This window comes from Miscanthus floridulus, chromosome 6, assembly GCF_019320115.1.
Source record: "Miscanthus floridulus cultivar M001 chromosome 6, ASM1932011v1, whole genome shotgun sequence".
Lineage (NCBI taxonomy): Eukaryota > Viridiplantae > Streptophyta > Magnoliopsida > Poales > Poaceae > Miscanthus > Miscanthus floridulus.
Genome location: NC_089585.1, coordinates 26,294,122 through 26,307,471, shown reverse-complemented (window position 1 = coordinate 26,307,471; position 13,350 = coordinate 26,294,122). Strand labels below are relative to the sequence as shown.

At 44.7% G+C, this 13,350-nt stretch overlaps 1 protein-coding gene and 1 pseudogene across 1 annotated transcript; one reads left to right on the top strand and one right to left on the bottom strand.

Moving 5' to 3' along the window:
* The first annotated feature begins 1,720 nt into the window (after positions 1 to 1,720).
* LOC136460379 (protein ALP1-like) lies at positions 1,721 to 6,949 on the top strand (annotated as a pseudogene).
* Positions 6,950 to 7,045: 96 nt separating this feature from the next.
* On the bottom strand, positions 7,046 to 8,313 carry LOC136457915 (peptidyl-prolyl cis-trans isomerase CYP26-2, chloroplastic-like). The gene is made up of 2 exons (XM_066457928.1): positions 7,435 to 8,313; positions 7,046 to 7,335 (listed from the first exon to the last, which is right to left on the bottom strand). The coding sequence occupies exons 1-2, from the start codon at positions 8,238 to 8,240 to the stop codon at positions 7,233 to 7,235; spliced, it is 909 nt and encodes a 302-aa protein (XP_066314025.1). The 5' UTR covers positions 8,241 to 8,313; the 3' UTR covers positions 7,046 to 7,232.
* Positions 8,314 to 13,350: the final 5,037 nt, after the last annotated feature.

The following is a 13,350-nucleotide window of genomic DNA, read 5'->3' as shown; positions in this document are numbered from 1 at the left end:
TGAGTTTTGCCGCATTCTAGATATGTGATGCCATCTTTTTTCTGTTATAGAAGGATTATGACAAGGCACATTGGAGTGACCAAAACATATACTATTTCTATGAACTTTTTATTGAGCAAATGAGAAAAGGGAATTGGAATAATGGGACCATGACCACTAGAGGTTACAACGAAATTCGAAAAAAAATATTACCACATCACTAATCTCTGGCATGACACCAAATGCATGAAGAACCGAGTGAAAAATTGCAAGACAATGTACCACTTCTGGTTGAAGCTTAATCAAAACACAGGGTTAGGCCGAAAACCTGATGGTACAATTGATGCATCGCCTGAATGGTGGACCAACAACACAAAGGTACTTACTACTTTGGTTTCACCTAGACCATGTGCCAGGCTCGCCGTGATGTGATCTAATCATTTGTGTTCTTCATCTGTGCATTTCAGGGACAAGCAGAGTGCAAGAAATTTCAGTCGAGCAATCCTGCTTACTTGCACCTTCTAATCGAGATGTTCCAAGGTGTGACAGTAGATGGGTCATCTTCATGCATCCCTAGGCAGCAAGCATGTGATGTTGTAGGGGATGACGCGGTTGATGTTTCTGGGGCTGCTGCTTGGAGTCCTACAGGAAGTGATGCAGATGTGTTTGGGAACAGTCCAGTGAGTAGTTCCAGCCACAAGAGGGCAAGCAGTAGTGCCACTATAGCCGAGAGTCCATCCAAGAAATGCAAGTCAGGCGACAGTCCACCTAGGAAAAGCAAGACACCTTTGCTGAACATGATGAGTGGAATCATGGACAAGTTTGATCAGGACAGCAAGCTTTCAAATGAAAAATTGGATCAATACAGAAATAGCAAGGTACTCAGACATATGAAGAAGAAGCAAGAGAAGCAGGAACAAATAGATAGATGCTTGGCCTTGGCGAAGGAATGTGGGGGCAGCTGAAGAAACAGAAGAATTCTTCATAGCTACAACATTATTTGAGAAAGAATACAACAGGAACATCTTCTATAAACTCACCACATCGGAGTCAAGGTTTCTATGGTTGAGAAGATGGTGCCAGCGCAGCAGCGGGTGAAGTGTGAACCAATGGAGTGTTTGATGTATCTATGATGGCTGTAGTATCTTAAGTAAAGTGTAGTATCTTTGGACCTATTATGCGCGATGAACATCTTCTATGCTTGTTAAACCTATTATATGCTTAATGAACCTATTATGTGTGATGAACATCTTATGTGCTTGATGAACCTATTATCTGTGATGAATTTATTTATGAGTGGTGAACCTATGTCTTGACTCTTGAGTGGTGAACCTATGTCTTGAGTGGTGAACCTTTTTTATGAGTGGTTAACCTATGGTCTGATGCGATTTGCTGTTTGTGTGTTCAGGTCGATGATGTTAATGTAGCAACACTTGAGGGAGATGGCACTAAATATGATGATGATGATTCAGAGCAAGGGTCAGATGATGATTCAAGTGACAGTGCTAGTTTGGAGGATGATGATTCAAGTGCCAGTGATAGTTCGGATGATGAAGATGCTGCAATAGAAGAGTATTTCTTGAGGGCTCAGAAGAGGAGGTGGCAAATGGTCCTTACTGCATCCATGATCGGTATGATTCACTTCGACAAATATATGAACAAAGCTGAGTATAGAGTACCTAAAGAATCTGGATACGAATGGGTCATGAGAAACCTAAGTAATAGGACTGGTTGTTACAACATGTTTAGGATGCACAGAAATGTTTTTGATAAGCTTCATAATGTCCTTGTGGAGTCATATGGATTGAAGTCCACACGTAAGATGTCATCAGTGGAGGCTTTGGGGATGTTCTTATGGATATGTGGAGGACAACAAGCTGTTAGACAAGTTGAAAATAGGTTTACACGATCACTCGAGACAGTTAGTAGGAAGTTTGAGAAGGTGCTGGCTAGCGTGTCTAAGCTAGCAGCTGATATCATTAGGACAATTGATCCTCATTTTAGGTCTGTGCGTCAAAGGTTACAATCCCCTCGGTTTCTCCTTTCTTTGATAAATGCATTGGAGCCATAGATGGAACACATGTCCCTGTAGTTGTGCCAACTAATCAGGTAGTGCAACATACAGGGAGGCATGGTTACACTACTCAGAACGTGTTGGCAATATGTGACTTCAATATGAGATTTACCTTTGTTGTGGCGGGATGCCTGGATCCGTTCATGATATGAGGGTATTCAAGGATGCAATTGAGAAGTATGGTGACAAGTTTCCACATCCACCTGAAGGTATTGATGTCTACTATCATATCTTGTTTCACCTAGATTGACATACTTTTCATGTTACTTTCCATGTTTCACCTAGATTGTGTTAGCCACTGTTACTTTTGGCGGATCTTTTTCTGTAGATTTAGTCCATGCAAGTGCAATGCTTAACAGTGGCTCAGTATGTGTGCTAGTGATGCAATAGATATTGTGGTGTTGTTGCAATCTAACCAGTAGCCATGCAAATAGCTAATATTTGAAAAATACATGAGCTGAAATTATATTCAAATACATGAGTTTGTATGAATAGAATAGATAACGAAAGATAACGGAAATACATAAGTTGAGTTGGTGATGAAGTAACAGTCAATTTCTGGGCTTCCCCATTTGTCTAGCAATTAGGTGCAAGGCTTTGCTCAGCCCTTGAGATATCACTTAACAAAGATTTGCGCAGTACTCTGCCTTTTCCTCCAAATAGAGTACTACTAGATTTTGAATCTTCTGTTTCCACCAGAGAAGGGTTCCGTTGAGACTTTGACTTCATGATAGGATCAAGAATTTTCTTGAATGGACTAGAACGAGCCTTTTTGTTGCCAACACATTCTGATGGGCATGTAGCATCAAAAACACCCACCTTTTGCAGTGGAAATTAGGGATCCTGTCAAGGCATGGCTCTCCCAATGTTTCATCTGTGCATTTGAATCTGTGAAACTTGCTTGCTTCTGTTTCTCTGCTGGTGCTCTCAGTTTCATCACTGATTGATTTCATGCTGCCCTTACCTGCTCTTTGCCGAGAACGGTTCCCCATAGAGGTTCCTACAAATGAAACCACAAACATAGCTAGCTACTTAGGTCCAAAACCAACACTTGTTTTGTAGGACAACATTTCTTGTTAGCTAGTCATAAATGGGGATTTTCTTATGGCACATAAGGTAGTCACAAATAAAGGATGTTGTACTGGAACATCAAAGCAAGAGGTCCATTTTTTTACCTATTAATGGAACAACATGGAGCTCTTTGTTTCAGGGGAAAAAATGATAGGTCAAACTTGAAGATAGCTGCAAACAGTTCTTGCAGGAAAGCTACTAGATCGTGCAAACAAGAAATACTGGAAATGCATCAATCAACATTGTTCTCTGAATGGTAAAACAAAACAGCATTATCCAAAGACATAGTAACTAAGAGTTTCACTTGCCTATGTGTATGTCAAATATAAACAAATTGCATTTCTTGAGAAGTTGATCGGTTTTCTCATCAGAGTTTTAATCTGTCCCCAGAGGAGAAATAGGATTTGGATTGCCCAATACACAGTTATTTTGTCGGACAAGGTTTTTTTCAAGTTTTTTCCCAACTGCAATTTAGACCCTGTTGAAATATCCCCTGAAACAAAGAAAGCTATTGCTGGGTCGATCAAACCAACCTTTGGTGAGCAGACCAATCGGCTAGCATCACAGGTCCGCATTAGTATGTTTGAGCATTGGGCACTGAAGGATCATTGGACACTGAAGGATCATTCTCAAGTAGAGATCATGCTGATTTGGCATATCGCAACTGACTACTGTCATCTTTCTCCGAGCAGTGGGAATGGGAGCAGTCCAGACCGATATGTTGCAGTTACATTGTCTAGATATTGTGCCTGCTTGCTTGCATTTGTCCCGCAACTGCTTCCATACCATGCAGTGGACATTAGAGAGTTAATAGCCATCAATCTTTCTGATTAGGTCACTAAGAGTTTCACTGTTAGAATCAGAGTTAGGTCACTAAGAGTTTCACTGTTAGAATCTCCCAGTTCCATATTTCCCACAAATCTTTGATGGTGCAGACATAGTAACATTGTTACTCTGTCTTTTCTCTTCAGCTGTACCCTTTCCAAGTGTTATGGTTTTCCCACTGGTTTGGCCAGATTCTTTGTTGTTAGTCTCAGCCGCTTTGAATTTCTTGGGGGGAGGGGGATAGCCACCTTCAGTTATCTTAATTCCACTCTTAAGAGTTTTCTCAGGGCCTTCAACTTCCATCTCCCTTTCAAAATGAAAATATCATCTCCAGTAAGAAAAAAAATGTTGTTACTAGTTAGTGCAATAGTACTAGTGCACTCTTGTTCCTTCCTCAATCCTCGATCATTAGTAGCTACTGCTAGAAAAAAAATATAAATCCTCAGTAAGAATAAGTATAAGTATAGGGAGAAATAAATGGAGCACATAACCAGTTATATCACAGATAGCTTATATAGACAATCATATACTCCTTGTATTATGAACCAGTGGGCAATTTGGACAGAAATACATGCTGTTTACTTGTTCATTCTCTAATTTTCATGGGGGGGGGTCCTAGATAATTGATACAGTAGCAACATAGATAGTATCTTAGTCAGTAGCTCTCCTTTGGCTGCCTTTTGAATCCTTGATTTTTGTCTATATATTGTGGTGCGGGTTTAGTTGCTACTTATCTGTCTTATTTGAAATGTTTTTGCTGTTGAATGTTATTGAGGTGAAGTTTTAGCTCCTTGATGGTAGATTGACAGCCAACTCTCTCATTGTTGTTAACTGTTGAGGTGAAGTATTCTAGTTGAGATTGTTCTTTCAGCTTCTGGACACTCCTACTGTGAGCGTTGTAGGATTTGTGTTATCCAGCTACTCTGAAACTGGTACTCCAATGAACTTTAGAAAGTTTCAATGCAATGATCTGAAATTCAATCATCAAGAGTGGTTTCGGCTACGTTAATATGTCTTCCCTCAAAAGAGACCTTTACTTTATTACAAGTTGAAACCTACTTTCAAAATGAAAGTTTTCAGCCATTGACTTGTTTGATTTACGTACTGTTGTTTACGTACTGTTGTAAATCTGCAACTGCATTTATGTCTTAATTCCATGTTATGTAGGGAAGTTTTATCTTGTAGACTCGGGTTACCCAAACCGAACAAGTTACCTTGCACCATATAAGGGAACAAAGTATCATCTCCAGGAGTTTTGGCAAGGACCAATGCCAAGAGGTAAAAAGGAGCTCTTTAATTATTCGCATTCTTCACTTCAAAATGTCATCGAGCGGTCTTTTGGAGTTTTGAAGATGAAGTGGAGGATATTGTTAGATTTGCCGAGTTATCCAATGGCAAAGCAAAGCCAAATAATTATGGCTTGCATGGCCGTTCATAATTTCATTCGAGAGAGTGCTTTAGCGGATACGAACTTTGATATGTGTGATCAGGATGAAAACTACGTTCCAATGGCCGAAGCATCGTGTTTTTCTCAAGGAAATAGACGACGTATACGTCAAGGGGACGAAGATCAAAATATGAATCAGTTTCGGGATTGGATAGCTGATGGTTTATTTAGGAGATTGTAGGTCTGATGATTTTTAATATTGAATATTTATGAACTGCATGAACACTATTTTGAATTTTTCCATGATTTGGGGAGAGGAAAGCCTGCCGGCAACGCGGCAAGGCAAAGCAAGCAGCGCGGTCAGAAAAAGCAACGCGGGAACAAGGGTACAGCCCCTAGCTGATTTGTGTATTGAATAGGGGTATCATGGTCTTTGTGCAGTAGATTAGTCCCTTGAATCAAACAGCATAAGGGACTATAGTTTAGTCCCTGTGTAGTCCCTAGTCTCTCGTCTCAAGAAACAAAACAGGCCCTAAATACGGATAGAACCTGAAATGGAACGGAAAAAATATACAAGAATACGGGAGGAAGAGGCAGGAAAATGTATGATAGAAATTTTGGCTCTTCGTTATTATTAGGGGATAGAAGTATCATTGCCTTAAACATTTAAACATTACACCATTTTTGTTTTGTTTTGTTAGAAAAATATATGACCACACTTATTGTTTTTGCTAATGTAAACGCAATATATCTAGCGATGAAACGTTGAAATACATACTTATGCCAATGTAACTGTATTAGCTAAGAGTGCATTCTTGGCCTATAACCCCCGATTCTTAAAGTCTAGATAGATGGAAAAACTATTCTCATCTATAGTTCAACTTAATGATGTCATACTTATTGATTTTGATGTGCGTTAAAGTAATTAACATTCACTACGATCAATGACACTTAAGTTCGATGAGGTCCCATGCTTCTTGATCGTATATATGTACAGCTATATAAGTGCAGGACGTACGCACACACAAGAGTGATCGCACACACATCCCGGGTCACTTCAGCTCCACCACGGCAATGGCGGCTTCAACGAGCAGAACATCACCAGGAAACCACAAGGTCCTCCTCGGCGCTCTGCTCTGCGTCGCCGCCCCCGCCTCCTTCCTCAGACCTGCGGCAGGACGTCGAACCAGCGCCTCTGCGTATCCCTGCTCGAGTCCAGCAACCGGAGCAGCAGCGCCACGACGGTCCGGGATCTCGCCATCATCGCGCTGAGGGGCGCCAGGAGATCGGCGCTCCGCGGTAGGCTGCGCGCGTGGGACCTCAGCTACGGGGCGCGGCGAGGGACGCCGTCGCCGGCGGGCCGCCTGGTGGCGAGGTGCGCGGCGCTGTACAAGGACTGCCTCCACACCGCGGCGCACGCGCTGGCCAGGGTGACCCACATGCCGGCGTACGACGACCGCGTGGCCGACGCTGTGAGCGCGCTGCGCGTGTTCCCGGAGAAGTGCCAGCGCCTCTTCGACGCGCAGGAGATTGTGTCGCCGCTGGAGCAGGTGAACCGGGACACCGAGGAGAAGCTGGGCATCGCGTCGGAGATCGTTCACTTGTTGCGCTAGACAAATTTCGAACGCACAAATGTCTAAATAGAAGACATGGTACAGGTACTAAGTGGAGCTGGTGATAAGTGCATGGCTGATGCACAAACCATATATAAAAAAGCTTGGAGCTTTTATATATCGATATCGATCACTTTTGAGAAATGAATTCGTGCACCCGCAAGTACGTGCGTGCCTCAGGCAAATCATCACTCTCTACCAAAAAGGCAAAAAGTATGATGATCACGATCAAATCCTTCAAAATTCTTCCTTCAGAGTTCAGACGGAGCACTCTACTGCCGACTCAACTGAGCACACCACAGTTGGTGACTAAGATCTTGGTGTACGGGCGGTTGAAGCCTCGCTCTGCAACAACTGCTCTCTTGTCACCGATCAGCTTGGCCACTCTGCAAACATTGGTACTCACACATCAGTCGCCGGAGCTACCTCCAGTAGGATTAATGGTTCCGAGAGAGCATTGAAGCGGCAATGGGAAAACAAACGACCTGAAGTACGGCGAGCCGGTGTTGTCCCTGACGGTGGGCACGGCGGCGATCTTGGCCACGACGTCCATGCCATCCAGCACCCTCCCGACCAGCACCGCCGACGCGTCCAGCTCGGGGGCCGCCTCGGTGGTGACCACGAACTCGGTGCCGTTAGGCACCACGCCGGCCTGCTCTTCCTCCACCTCCAGCTTCCCGCCCCTGGCCACCAGCTTCGGCTTCGGCGGCGGCAGGCTCGGGTCCCGCACCACGATCGACACCGCGCCGGCCGCTGCGTGCACGGCCGCGGCCCCGCACCGCGCGCGCACCGCCTCGGCCTCGGCCGCCAGCCGGTCCGTCACCGCGGGGATGGCTGGGTACGACACCACGCCGCTGTGCTGCACGTAGCCCGGCACGATCTTCACGAACTCCTTGCGCCGGTACCCCACGCCCGTCACCAGGGACAGGAACCGGGACGCGCCCGCCGGGGCCGCGTCCCCGAACAGGCCCACCGTGATGCGCCCCGCGGGCTCGCCGCCGATGGACACGTCCAGGAAGGCCTTCGCGGTGACGGGCAGCTCCGCGAGGCATGGCGGCGCTGCCTCGGCAGCGGCTTCGGCTTCCTGCGCCTTGGACGACGCCGGCGAGACGCTCAGGAGCGCCGGCGCAGCCGCGATGGCGATGGCCGCTGCGGCGGCAGCGCGGCGGCCGAGCTTAGGCGGCGGCTGTGGCGGCGAAGGGTGGTGTCGCTGCGTCGGTGCTGGCGTCTGCTTGGCGGTGTTGAGGATTCGCTGCGACATTGTTTGCTTTGCTGAGGCTGGCAATGGCATGGCATGCCGCGCATTTTGCAAAGTGTGGTGACGACTGACGAGCCGGTGGTGTGGATAAGGTGCCCAATCAGGTTCATTTGCCGGGGCTCGGGATTCTCTACTACCACCCGGTCTGTGCCAGGTGCCTGTCTGCCAGGTGCCACCTCCACCAGTCGTCCAGTCCAATGATATACACAACCTGACGTCCTGAACATACCAAACCTGACAATAACGAAATTCTACATTTTATTTAGAGGGCGTTTGGTATGGATTCTCCAGCAGCTCCTGGAGCCATTTTACCTCTTTCTCTACCAAACGGATGAAAAGCAAAGTGCTCCTCGCATGAAGCTCCGAGAAACCCGCTGAGACAAGCAGCTCGCGCACGGTGAAGCTAAGGGCTAGAGCAGATTCACTTGAGGAGAGATTCACTTGATGAGTTTGAATATATTTTTTTAGACCGTTTGACAAAACAACTTCTAGGATGAAATATCCAGAATACTATTTTTTTTTCTTTTTTTCTCTCCTTTCATTTCTTTTTATTTATTCTTTTTCTCACTACCTTATCACCCCGCACATGGATAGGCCTCGTTCCTCTTCCCCGTGCGTCGGCTTTGTCGCTCCTCCCCGTGTCGAGGCCACGGCTCCTGGCGCCTCCCAAGCAGCGCACATCGCCCTAGCCCTGCCCCCGCATCTCGCCGCCCGCGTGCCCCACAACCTCTACGGCTGCGCGCCTCACCAGCACCGCCGCCTCGCGCTGCCCGGGCGGGGCCCCGCTCCCGGTTCCAGCGGATCTGGCGCCGGTGTCCAGCAGACGCACCGCTGCCGCCCATCGCAGACGCGCCGGGGGCAAAGGAGACTCATGGCCGCAATGGGGCCCGCTACCGCTAAAGGAAGCCAGAAGAAGCCACAAATTTCAGCTCCTACTCTCTCTCCTCCCTTGTCTCAGCAGGAATTCTGGGGCTTCTTCCTAAGATCTGAGCAGGTCAGAGGCGTTTGGCAGGTGGAGCAGAAAAACGGATTCAGGAGCCGGCTAAGAATCTGTACCAAACGGGGCCTAAAAATAGTGGCTCCCCACCGCTCCCTCTGACACCATGCAGGCCCGAACCCTTTTGACTCGGCACGGGTGCGACGACGTGGTAGGGTGCGGTTGTGGGCGCGCCGGCAATGTAGACCATGAGCGCAACACGGCGATGCGGAATGCGGGCGAGATGGAGATTGAAAGGACTTTCACGTCGCCTAAAGAGGGTCAACAGGCGCTTCTAAAAATTAACAATAAATAAAACTTGCAGCGGATTAGTAAAGTGCGCGACACTGCTGCTCTAATGCTGCAGCACTGTCGCACTGCAGCACTGCCTCACTCAAAATGTAGCACTGCCGCGCCCTTACAGATAGCTCAACACAAGCTACGCATAGAACTCAAATTTGGAGATATGCGTGGAGATGTCCAGTGGCAAGTCCACTAAGTACCAACACTCACAAACACGCACAACCAAGTGGATCGAGTGGAACATAGATAATGCAAATCAACACAAGAGAGAAGACACTCGATTTATCCCGTGGTTCAGCTCACCACCAAGGGTTGTCTATGTCCACGTTGTTGAGGCAGCCACTAAGGCTTGGGCTTTACAACCCTTATCCCCGTTCTCAAGTCAAGAGAGTGAACTCTTAAGATGGAGGATTGTCACTAGATCAATGGGGGTGATTATAAACTTTCCCGCGGCTCACCACAAGCATAGGAGCTTGCCGAGCGACGCCTAGCCGTCTAGGAGGTTTCCCCTCCAAGCATAACAGATGCGCAACGAATATTTGATGCATCCCAACAAGTGCTCAAGGATTGGCTTGCTCTTAATTGCTCTCTAACACTTAATCAATCACTAATCACCCACTCTTACAAAGAAAGAGAGGTTAGAGAGAGCTCTCAAATGGCTTGGGAAGGGTTTGGAATGTTTGGAGCATCAGCAGCCTCACCAGGAGACGTAGGATGGGTATATATAGACCCAATCCTAAAATTAGCCGTTGCAGTTCAAAAACTAGCCGTTATGACCTGTACAGGTGTGGCACTGCCGCGGTGCAACACTGCTGCAAAAATTCATGGCACTACCGTAGCTGTGAAAAACAACATAGATCACCTTACATAAAATGCCATAACTTTTTACTCTGAACTCTATTTTCAGTGATCTTGGACTTTTCGGAAAGCTTGTTTCGAGGGCTATCCAGCCCAGCCAAGAACAAGTACCAAGATTAACAAGTGCAAGTGTTGTGCTAATGTATTTCTCTCATATTAGCACTTGGGTTCAGTTAGTTTGAGCACTTGAGACTTATCTATGATTTGTATTGCATCCCCCTTGATAGTGCGGCATACCTATACTCAAGATCAAGAGAATATAACCATTTCAACCACTTGGGTCTTTAATGTTTTCATATACCATTTCTTCTCAATATCATTTCCATACATATGAGTTCACCTCAATGCCTTCAAGTCATTTTTACTAATGATTTGATACTCAACACAATATGACTCCTCATAGCTTGATTAGTTTCTCGACTCAATGCAAGTACTCTCTTTTTACCTTAGCCATGGTACCTCGGTCCTCAAGCCATCGCTTGCCCTTCACATCCGCTTAGTCCCTCGAAGCCCTTTCCTTGCTATCTTTACCTTATCAAGTCATACTCAAGTCATATCGTATTAAGCATCCATTGAAAAACCATTTCTTAATTATTGTGATCCTTGCTTGAATATCTTCTAGATATGAATGTTGAGATCAATCAAGCTTTAGTTTGACTCACATAGAGACATATATGGATCAACATCAATATGGTCAAGCCAATTCACGATTCCTTATATCCTTTTTATTTTGGCTTGACACTCCTAACACTCACTTCAATCTCTATCTTCATACTTCTAGTTTGATCATATTAATGCAAAGTGATTTTCTAAATCTTTATCCATACAAGCAAACCAATGTAGAGAGCATCTTATATCTATTATACATTGTCTTCTTTGTCATTTCACCTTTGCTTGACATTTCCTCACGTATGCACTCTTGATTCATTCTTTAATCCTTGATCAAAGCTAGTCCACTATCCAACTCTTCTTGTTCATGCAAAGCAAGCCATTATAGAGACCAATCCAAAATTATCAACTCATGTCTCATTTACCATTTACCAAATATGCTTGCTTCTCATGATACTATGATATCCCACACTTATATTGTTTTGCATTGTTGTCTTTTGTTTGAACTAGATTATTTTCATAATCTTTCAAGCAAACCATTTCATTATCCCACACTTATATGATACTATGATATCTCATACTTATGCACTCTTCTTGTTCATGCAAAGCAAGCCATTTCATTGATTCCATTTGCATTGTTATCTTTTACTTGAACTAGATTGTTTTCATAATCTTTCAATACAACAATATACAATTTGGCATCCATTTCAATACTATGTGGCATATCATCAAGTTTGCCTTCTTGTTGAACCTATATACACTTCTTATTTCACAATTCACAAGTGTATGCAATAAACTCAATTTCCTGTTTAACACTTAGCAAACTTGTTAGACCTTTAATGGTGTTGTCATTCAATTTACCAAAACCCACTAAAGGGCTAGATGCACTTACAGAGATGCAGGACGCGAGCGAGACAGAGATGCAGACTGCGGGCACGGGCCACAACGGTGAGGCGGAGCACAGGTGAGGCCTCCTCTATGCTCGCAGTCGAAGCCCTCCTCCGTGCTCCATGCATTGGAAGGTGAGGGAAGAAGGGAGAGGTTCACAAGAGATAAGGAGAGAGAAATCAGAGAATACGAGGAGGCGTTGTGCTTGCATGTCTTGCGTGCGGTGAAGAGATAAGGAGAGAGAATTGGAATAGGAAGAGGAACAGGAGAAAAATAAGAATGAAAAAAAAGAAAAAGAAGAAGAAGATCGCTATGGAGAAGGCCAAGCCGTCCGTGCGACCGTGTGCGAGGATAAATCGCAAAAAAAAGACTGTGTGAGAGGATAAGTAGAGAGAAGGGAACTAATAAGGAACAAAAATAGGAGAGGAAAAAAAGAAAAAAAAAGAGAAGAGGGCAGTATGGTCATTTCATTATTTTTATGTACTACGTGAAGCTGTTTTGCCAAATGGTCTAAAAAACTGACTGAATCTGCTCTACAAGTGAAGCTGTAACTGAAGCTATTTTAGCTGGAGCCGGAGCTCTACCAAACGGGCCCTTAGGCCTCGCACAGCACACACTGTTAGGCATGACCGCTAGAGTGGGAACATAGGAGTACAGTATACAATTTCCGTTTCTTACAATTTAGTGACTGATTAGGAGTATTTTCATTGGAGATTAATTGACAAAAGAAAAAAAAGGAATGGAAGAGCAGGTGCCAATCACCTATATTTCGTGTTGGTAAGCAAAACATAGGCAAACCTTGGTGTACCACACATATATTTTCTTATAAACCTATTGCAGATTTGATAAATAAACTATCATGGTAAAAACATCCAGAATAGATGGACATTTTTTTCTGCGACGATGGACATGGAAACTTATAGATGCCTAATTTTTCATATGGAAAACTTGAACCATCATGCCTGAGAATGAAACCTACAATCGGACAAAAAAATATAAACATGTGGTTTCTGCATACGCAAAGCCAATATCTTGATAAAGAAAAAGTAAACAAAGAAGCTCTGTTCTAAATTATAAATCGTTCTAGTAAAGCCTATGTATTTAGTCATAGCGTATATCTAGATGCACAAATAAAACAATGTATCAAAAAAGGGCCCACCGTCAGAAATACTAACATTTTTTAGTCAATCCTGACGATTTTTAGCTGTTAGGAAACCCCCGTCATTGATAGTATGACCTCTCAATCTCATGGGTGTGGAAGTCACTAGCGAGGTTGAGATGTGGAGCACAAAATTTGTAGTAGTAACACATGCAAAAGCACTATTCAATGCAAATACTTAGCTATTGCAATTTTATCCCATATATGTTTTGAGGCGCGATATGGAGCTACTTGCTTGCAACCCTGCGACTGCAAGTATGTTCCAACTTCCAAGGCAGTTGAAATCCAATGTCTAGGATTACTCACAATCATAGCACCAGCCAACTCTGTGTCTCTGTCCAGGAAGCAAG

Coding starts and splice junctions, on each gene's coding strand:
- LOC136457915 (XM_066457928.1), bottom strand. CDS start 8,240: ATGCCATTGCCAGCCTCAGCAAAGCAAACAATGTCGCAGCGAATCCTC. Junction 7,336..7,434: donor ACCGGCTCGCCGTACTTCAG/GTCGTTTGTTTT, acceptor CAATGTTTGCAG/AGTGGCCAAGCTGATCGGTG.